The sequence below is a fragment of the Coregonus lavaretus genome (assembly GCF_964263955.1).
Source record: "Coregonus lavaretus genome assembly, contig: HAP1_SCAFFOLD_983, whole genome shotgun sequence".
Classification (NCBI taxonomy): Eukaryota; Metazoa; Chordata; class Actinopteri; order Salmoniformes; family Salmonidae; genus Coregonus; species Coregonus lavaretus.
The window spans coordinates 167,798-177,500 of record NW_028158272.1 but is presented as its reverse complement, the minus strand read 5'-3'; the positions used below and the strand labels follow the sequence as shown (position 1 = coordinate 177,500).

At 43.3% G+C, this 9,703-nt stretch overlaps 1 protein-coding gene across 1 annotated transcript; it reads left to right on the top strand.

Moving 5' to 3' along the window:
• The first annotated feature begins 1,160 nt into the window (after positions 1 to 1,160).
• On the top strand, positions 1,161 to 9,139 carry LOC311124210 (rho GTPase-activating protein 15-like). Its single transcript, XM_084198399.1, has 2 exons — positions 1,161 to 1,255; positions 8,512 to 9,139. Exons 1-2 carry the CDS (start codon positions 1,182 to 1,184, stop codon positions 8,690 to 8,692), a joined length of 255 nt encoding a protein of 84 aa, XP_084054525.1. The 5' UTR covers positions 1,161 to 1,181; the 3' UTR covers positions 8,693 to 9,139.
• Positions 9,140 to 9,703: the final 564 nt, after the last annotated feature.

Genomic DNA, 9,703 nt, shown 5'->3' with positions numbered 1-9,703 from the left:
CTGTTACTGACTGTTACTGACTGTTACTGACTGTTACTGACTGTAGATGTGTTACTGACTGTTACTGACTGTTACTGACTGTAGATGTGTTACTGACTGTTACTGACTGTTACTGACTGTAGATGTGTTACTGACTGTTACTGACTGTTACTGACTGTTACTGACTGTAGATGTGTTACTGACTGTAGATGTGTTACTGACTGTTACTGACTGTTACTGACTGTTACTGACTGTTACTGACTGTAGATGTGTTACTGACTGTTTCTGACTGTAGATGTGTTACTGACTGTTACTGACTGTAGATGTGTTATAGACTGTTGCAGTTTTCAGGGTTTTCTTGTTTTTCCATTTCTTTCTTTCACTCTCTCCCTCTTTAGCAAACTACACAAACACACACATTCACATGTGTTTTCCCAACTGTTCCTAAATGGAGTAGCATTACAGCAAGCAAACATCTGTTCAGATTAACACGCAAAGTTATTTTGGGGTGGAAAAGGAGCTTGATCTCTGGGTTGGTTGTATTGAGGTCCCCGCCTGTCCTTCCCCCTATGAGGACTAAATCATCAAGGATTATCTAACTCATCTGACCAATGTATTAGGTTTCTATTTTTGTTTGATTACAATCAAATAAAGTCTCACCATTCTCATTTAAACACATGCTTAGTGTTTGAGAGATTTCATTGGTGTATTCCTCTTACCTATTAAAGAACAGTGTCCTGCAGGCATGCGCTATCAGGAGAGGAGGTCCGGTCTTAAGAGTGTTACCCACCAGCCATCACAAAATGATGGATTCTACCAATTTATAGAGGTCATAGGTCAGACACAATGTCGCCATACAGTTTACAGTCTCTATATGGCTTGTGCATTACGGGTAAGGGCCCATCTGACGCCACATTGGAGGGTTGGAGACTAGGACGTTCCCACGGGACAGCTAATTGGTCAGCCATTAAGTGTTGTGTTTCAGCAACAGTAGGGCTCTAATGGCTTCCCATAGTAACTATAATGATCATCCATTAACACACAAAGTAAAGTCTCACTAACTCTTGAATTGAATGTGAATAATCAGACAAACATCTACATTTGGATTATCAATCTTTATAGTGTTGTCACTCTTAACGATATTCCCCCAAAATCTTCCTTTCTGAACAGAGACGAAGGAATGCAAGCAGAAGGTGCAGGTTATGAAGAAGCTGGTACTTCAGCTCCCTAAACCCAACCAGGACACCATGAGAGTACTCTTCAGACACCTGCAGAAGTAAGTTCACAGCCTTTCATGTCATTGGAGCACTACCACAACGTTGTTTTTCACTGTCCAGAATTTGGATGCATTGTACTGCACTGTTGGAGCTAGGAACACAAGCATTTCACTACACCCACAATAACATCTGCTAAATATGTGTATGTGACCAATAAAATGTGATTTGATTTGATTTGTAGAATAAAGCAGGCGAATGGTACTACAATAGCTACTGCTATAACTCATAAAGTATCTTATCTATTAGGCCAGTGTTTTTAAAAAGCAGCTTGATAACAGAGGGACAAACATACAGCAGGGTTGACAGAGAGGTCACACTAAAACATCAAGCTCTGTAGAAAGTTTGTGTGACCCTCCTATCCCTCTTCTCCCACCCGACTGTGGCATCCTGGCCCCGTGTGTACAGGGAAGGGGGAAATGACCTCAGTGCTGCCTGCATATGCAAGTTGCCTGGTCCCGGTCCACTCTGACTGTCCTGGCCAGGCTAAAGGGGCCATATGGCTAAAACCATGTCCCAGGAGAGGTGTTCTATCCCATCTTACCCTTCTCCATATTTACCACCCCACACAGGAGGCCAAATGAATCATTTTAGATTGATGAGCCCCTCCCTAACTGGAACATACCCCTTGGCTGCAGCAGAGGACGGGTGTGTGTGTGTGTTTGTCTGTTTGCTTCCGAATGCCAGGTCCCTCAATTAGTCCAACCCCCCCATTCATATCCCTATGCAGAATCGCCTGTAGAGATACCCCCGAAGAATCTCTCTCTCTCTCTCTCGTTATCGCTTTCTCTCTCTCTCTCTCTCTCTCTCTCTCTCTCTCTCTCTCTCTCTCTCTCTCTCTCTCTCTCTCTCTCTCTCTCTCTTCTCTCTCTCTCTCTCTCTCTCTCTCTCTAAGTGGCATTTCCCAGTCCTCTTTCCTTCTCCTTCTACAGCTCCTTTATGCAGCTTTGCATAATATAATATGTTGAATAATATCCTCATAAAATCTGTCAATGGACCAAGTGAAATAAAGTTACTGACGCATTGTTTTGCTCAAACAGTTTCACTGCAAGGGGATTGTGGGGACAGAGTAAATCCCAGGCAGTGCCACCACAAAATGACTTCCCCCTGCCCTCTCACCATGCAAATAATTAAGTCAGAATATGTCATGTGACAGAATGGCAGGAGAAGGGGCCCCTAGGGACCAGATCCAGGACTTTGGCTGCTACACCCCCACCTACTGATGTGGTTTAGATCTTATTCACTTCTTTCTCTCTCTCCCTCTCGCTCTTTACCGCGTTCACTCCCAGTCCCACTCTCTATTGCTAGATGCGTATGCCTAATCTAAATTACACAGCAGACCACAGTTAATTAGAATCATGTGTGATTTATTTATTTATTTCCCTTTTTTCTCCCAAAGAGAGGAGCAGCATTGGAGGGCTTAGTAAGTAAGTATAGTATATTTTCCTGAGATTGCCAGAGGAGAGAAGTAGGGGAAACACTGAGAAAATGTTCTAAAGACAATTAGAGGAAAATAATACGAGTGCAGAGTTAAAGCTGAAAAACACTTATCAGCATGTTGCCTTATCGAGGATGTTAAATGAGATTACAAAAAGCCAAAAAGTGTGTGAATGTGTGTCCCCGTGCCTCCCACATTAAACAACTTTTATTCCCAAATTAAGAGTGGTTTATCATCCAAGGCTTCACTGAGCGGTTTTATTTCTGTCCTGGCTGGGTTGGCCGGGCCTTCAGTAATGTAAGAGTCTATGAAGGTTTCTCACTGCTTTGTTGTGGCTTCATTCTCTGCTTCTGTGGAACCAGTGTTCATTTTCTCCCCAATCCATGGGGGCTGGCTTCAATATCGAGCCGTGTACTTGTATTGTGATGATATGGTCAAGGAAACCAGATTCTCTGAAGGGTACCTTCACTTAACCATTCTATTCATTCTCCTTTTTGTGGGTGATTTTTATCAATGCTGTTCATGGTACCATTTACCACAAGGGCTTAAAACAATCCATGGGTCTGTTTTCAGTCTTTCAATTCTTGCTGACCTTACTGCCGAGTGGAAAACAAACCACTGGATGTAACGTCTATAGGCGTGGTAGGTAGCCACAGCCGAGACTAGGAGAGGAACAAAATCAACGGTAGCTACTGGAGCAGAATGTATGGCATAGGTCTGCCTAGGACAGCTCTTATGATTGGCTCTCAACTGCCATGATCACATGCAGTGTTTTGTACCCATAGTGCACTGAGAAAATGCTCACTGGAAACTTTTCAACACTTGAACAAATGTTTGGTCCCATGGGGTATTTTTAGTTCAGATCAGATGGGGCACTGTCTGTTCACTTTACAGTATGAGACTGACGCTTACAGTTTCAACCTCCGAGCCTTAGACCACCCCCCATTCCCTCTCCTCCTCACCCCACCTCCTCCGGCTCCTTGGCCCTCCCTCTCTCTCTTCTCCTCCTCACCTCAATTTATTATCTGTCTCATGATCCTGAAGGAGTCAATGATCCTGACCCAATTAGGAGGAGCCTTCCAGGCGAGGAGGGGAGGGGAAGAGGAGGAGGAAGGAGGGTAGGAGGGACGCCATCACGCTTGGCGAAATGAGATGCTAATTAATTACCATTGGCATCTTGGGCCATGCATGTCAGCTCATGTAGGAGACATCAATGATTCGTCAGATCAAATCATGAGTGCCCTCTGGTCACCTCTCAGGGTACGGTAGGCTGGACAGTCACTGCTGATAGCTGTGCATGCCACCATGGGATTTTGGAATCATTGTGCCAGTTGCAGTGTTACTGACAAGTCTTTATGTGATGTTTGGGTGTGCAGTATTTAAAGTATGATTTTGTTTTCTGCAGGTATAGTAGAAGTAGTAGTAGTAGTAGTAGTAGTAGTAGTAGTAGTAGTAGTAGTAGTAGAGGTAGAGGTAGTAGTAGTTGTTGTAATAGTAGTATCAGTAGTAGTATTAGTAGTAGTAGTAGTAGTAGCAGAGGTGGTAGTAGTAGTAGTAGAGGTAGTAGTACTTGTAGTAGTAGAGATAGTAGTAGTAGTAGCAGAGGTAGTAGTAGTTGTAGTAGTAGTAGTAGTAGTAGTAGTAGTAGTATTAGTAGTAGTAGTAGTAGTAGTAGTAGTAGTAGTTGTAGAGGTGGTGGTAGTAGTAGTAGTAGTAGTTGTTGTTGTTGTATAGGTGGTAGTAGTAGTAAAAGTAGTAGTAGTAGTAGTAGTAGTAGCAGGAGTAGTAGTAGTAGTAGTAGTAGTTGTATTATTATTATTATTATTAGTAGTAGTAGTAGTAGTAGTAGTAGTAGTAGTAGTAGTACTAGTAGTCGGGGTGCCTTGTAAGGATCCGACGGCGAGCGAGTAAACTGCCTCTTCCATCAATCCTATTAGCCAATGGACGATCTAATATTAAGGTTATCCTACCAACGGATCTGCAACTGGATCCTGGACTACCTGACGGGCCGCCCCCAGGTGGTAAGGGTAGGTAACAACACATCTGCCACGCTTATCCTCAACACGGGGGCCCCTCAGGGGTGCGTGCTCAGTCCCCTCCTGTACTCCCTGTTCACCCATGACTGCATGGCCAGGTACGACTCCAACACCATCATGAAGTTTACCGACAACACAACAGTGGTAGGCCTGATCACTGATAACAATGAGACAGCCTATAGGGAGGAGGTCAGAGACCTGGCCATGTGGTGCCAGGATAACAACCTCTACCTCAACGTGATCAAGACAAAGGAGATGATTGTGGACTACAGGAAAAAAAAGCGGACTGAGCACGCCCCCATTCTCATCGACGGGGCTGTAGTGGAACAGGTTGAGAGCTTCAAGTTCCTTGGTGTCCACATCACCAACAAACTATAATGGTCCAAACACACCAAGAAAGTTGTGAAGAGGGCACGACAAAGCCTATTCCCTCTCAGGAGACTCAGGAGACTCAGGAGACTGAAAAGATTGTGCATGGGTCCTCAGATCCTCAAAAAGTTATACAGCTGCACCATCGAGAGCATCCTGACTGGTTGCATCACCGCCTGGTATGGCAACTGCTCAGCCTCCGACGGCAAGGCACTACAGAGGGTAGTGCGTACGGCCCAGTACATCCCTTGGGCTAAGCTTCCTGCCATCCAGGAACTCTATACCAGGCAGTGTCAGAGGAAGTCCCATAACAATTATCAAAGACTCCAGCCACCCAAGTCATAGACTGTTCTCCCTGCTACCACACGGCAAGCGGTACCGGAGTGCCAAGTCTAGGTCCAAAAGGCTTCTTAACAGCTTCTACCCCCAAGCCATGGCTTCTACCCCCAAGCCATAAGACTCCTGAACAGCTAATCATGGCTACCTGGACTATTTGCACAGTAATTGTAGTTTTAGTTGTATTAGTAATTGTAGTTTTAGTTGTATTAGTAGTAGTAGTAGTAGTAGTAGTAGGAGTAGTTGTAGTAGTAGTAGTAGTAGTAGAGGTGGTAGTAGTAGTAGTAGTAGTTGTTGTTGTTGTTGTTGTTGTTGTTGTTGTTGTTGTTGTTGTTGTTGTTGTTGTTGTAGAGGTAGTAGTAGTAGTAGTAGTAGTAGTAGTAGTAGTAGTAGTAGTAGATGTAGTAGTAGTAGTAGTAGTAGATGTAGTAGTTATAGTAATCATGATGGTCAGAGGAGGAGGAGAGTAAGAGTTTAGCTAGAGTAAGCATTTTAACACTAACTTATAGCAGTTTCCATTGTGCAGAGGCAGAATTATCATGCAGAGCTTAGCTAGGTGATGTATTCCTCCTGTGAATATACATTGGAATTACTTGAATAATTGTGTCGCCTTACTTGAGATCATTAGTGAACCATTAGGCATGGCAATCCAGACCCTTAGATCATCGCAGTGTTCTAATGAAGTTAAAACGCTGATGGTCAGACAGGCAGAGAACAGTGATGTACTGTACACAGGCACGGGACTGAGGTTAATTGCAGACATTAATGGAAAATTATGGTGTGTACACATTTTAATCGGGTTTCACTCTGAGACACACCCCAAAACACTTAGTCACATGGACACACAACACACAGACATACACATAGCATGTCAACTGCTTGAATAGATACTGTATTTACCAGGTGAAATAAAACTGTATTTACAAGGTCAAATAAAATAAAAAGCACTCACTCATCATATCGTCATTTAAACGCTCAATTATGTGCTTTCAGTAAACTCTGTTGTTCCCACTCATCCACTTAAATAGATCTTCACACACATTCTGATGGCCCATGCATGTGGTGAGAGCGGATCTGTAATTGTGCTTTGGTAGCACTGACAAATAGGTGCCAGTGAATTTCACTTCCTGCAATTACGTTCCCACCTGTGAACTTAAGAGCTCACGTCTGGAATCAATTATGGCACTTTTCCCACAATAGTCCAAGATGTCAGCGTTTTGCAACGTGTAGCATTATGGCACTGGAAGACACTGTTCAGTACTAGCGACATTGTTATTGCTGCTTCGACCACTACTACTATTATTACTAGTTTACTACTATTCATAAACAACCACTACATATTTGCTCTGACACAGTATCATGATAGCATATTTTATGGAAAAGTGTCTCAAAGTGAGATGAGGATAAATATTTATATTGATGATGTCAGTTTGGATCATCGTCAGGCCTTTCTCTCTGTAATGAGGTTGAGAAATATGCATGGCATGTGCACACGCATGGTCGATATTATAATGACATAGGGCAGAGCAAGATGTTGACCATCACATGTGATTAACGATTTAGAGGCATATTTCCATTGGTGAGATACAGCCTGATCGTGACCTTTCCAGACAAGCTTTTTATTGACATACTGTATACTGTACACTGAAATCAGCTGTTTAGACAGACTATCGTTAGTGTGAATGTCAGTCTGTCTGAAATGCCTATCCTGATTGCTCTCTTGCATACCTGTATATCTGCCTTTACAACAGTGACTTCTTATGTTGACTGAACTATTAGGGTAGTTGTCACAAAGAATACTAACTCCATACACTGGAAAAATAAATAAAAAATGCATTGTTTTTTTACAATACATGTGCACTACATCTAGGTAATGACTGTGTACGCTGCTGTGAAGCTGGAAAATATAGAGGCTGTGTTTATTTTTTATTTGTTTTATGATATGTCAGCCATAGATAACATCACTTAGGGCTTTCCAAAAGACCAGCTTCAGACGCCGCAGCGCAGCAGAGCGCTGAGAGCAGACCAGACCAGACTAGGCCTGGCACTCTGACATTACCTTTTGGATGCAATTGCCTGCTGAGAGGCCGTGTGTGGATCCGTTTTGAGCACGGAGGGACCCCATCCCACCTCAAAACGCTTCGTTAAGAACCCACTGACAGCTTGGAGATTCGCCCCATGCCACAGCCCTTCCATCCTATTCCAGGCCTCACTCCATAACGGGCCCAGAGGCCTGTGGGTGGCAGCCTCCTCCACGGAGGGACTAGAGAGGGGAGCGGAGTGAGACCCCCTGCCTGGGCCTATTGGGCATCTCTGCCCCACAGCCAAGCCTCAGCTCAGGGAGAATGCTTCTCAAAAATTACGTTTTTTTGTTCTTTCCCCCAGAAAGTAGTCCTCATATGCACCCTGCTTAGCATACTGCTCATATCAAGATAATGGAATATATTTCTAATGGATCATGTCAAAGGAAGAAGGCAAGGCAATCTGTGAAGTAAAACAAAAGCGGGTCACTGCGGCTCGTGTCAAGTACAGCACAGTATAACATAGACCAGTTTCCTCATTGTGGCATAGAATCCTACAGCATGTATGTAATGTACAAGACTTCTTGTAAGTGCTTCTTGATTTCCTGCCCCGTTTTATCCAGATACCAAGTCTTCTCCAGACATCTCTACACTGATTTATTTAGTCACTTTCCCTATTCAGATACATAGAGTCAATGGATGCTCTGCAGTTCACTGCCAGTGCTGAACGTGTGGTATGAAGTGAGCGGTTTAGCTGTGGCTGAACCTGGACCTTTGAGTACATAAAGCTGGGTGCAGAAATTATACACAGTGTTGCCAATACTGAAATAGGAGATGCTTTCAACAGGGGCCATTCAAGGGTAAAAATCTGCCTTGCTGACAAATCTGGTGAACGTATGCAGAAATGATCCACCATCTTCCAGTGGCAATGAGATCTCTCTTTTTGTGATGATCATTGATGTTGACTTGAGAAACCTTGTTTCATGAATTTTTATGAGTTTATCCCATTGTTTCAAACTCTTATTTTCCCAGATAATTGAACCCTTCTCTCTCTGTAGGATTCTGACGTGTTCGCGGAAGAACCTCATGTCGACCCAAGGCATCAGCATCGTGTTTGGCCCGACGCTCATGTGGCCTGAGCTGGACTGTGGGAACATGGCAGTCAACATGGTCTATCAGAACCAGATAGTGGAGTTCATCCTCATTGAGAGCCCAGAGATCTTCGGCCTGCAGAAGTAGTGATAGGGACATTTAATCTACAGCTATCGATGGACTCATGAAACAGACAAGAGGACTTACTGTGCCTAAAGCTTGGAGCGAGTTGCTAGTATTGTTGTAATATATTATTCATAGGAAGGATGTACACCTTATGTTAAAGTGTTAGTCATTTAAAAAAGGAATAGCATTTATATTTTATTATAAACTGGGTGGTTCAAGACCTGCAGGCTGATTGGCTGACAGCCGTGGTATATCAGACCATATACCACGGGCATGACAAAACTGTTATTTTTACTGCTCTAATTATGTTGGTAACCAGTTTATAATAGCAATAAGGCACCTCGGGGGGTTTGTGGTATATGGCCAATATACCACGGCTAAGCGCTGTGTCCAGGTACTCCACGTTGAGTCGTGCGTGAGAACAGCCCTTAGCCTTGGTATTTTGGCCATATACCACACCCCCTAGGGCCTTAATGCTTGACTATATAACTATTCTTTTTGTCAGTTTGAATCCAGCACCTAAACTGAATTTTGCATTAGTAAATCCACAATAGTAAAGGAGCTTATTTTGTGCTCTGATTCATCCATTGCCTTTTACTGCACAGTTATCATGAAAGAAGTATGGACACAAGAAGTGATGCTATGTTCAGTTGTTTGTGCGTATGTGTGCCTGTGTGATGCATTCAAGTGTTGTTTATATTCAAGCATTTGAATGAGCGTCTTCCTAAATACGAACTCCAAACTGCAGCCGTCTGTATCTGTTTTTTAATTTTCTATGCAAATAGAGCCTGTCTCAGACACATTTGGAAATTAAAAAGAAGCCTTTGAATACGAGCACTGAGTTTGGTTTTATCAGATGTGTTGTATGAAACCACAAGCACATTGGAAAAAGTATCCCTTTCTCCTCCAATTGCAAGATTCAGTTTTAGGGGTTAAACAAACAAATGCACGCACGCACGCACACACACGCACACGCCCACACACGCACACACAGGATGAGATGATTACTTTCAATTATTTTCTATGACGAAC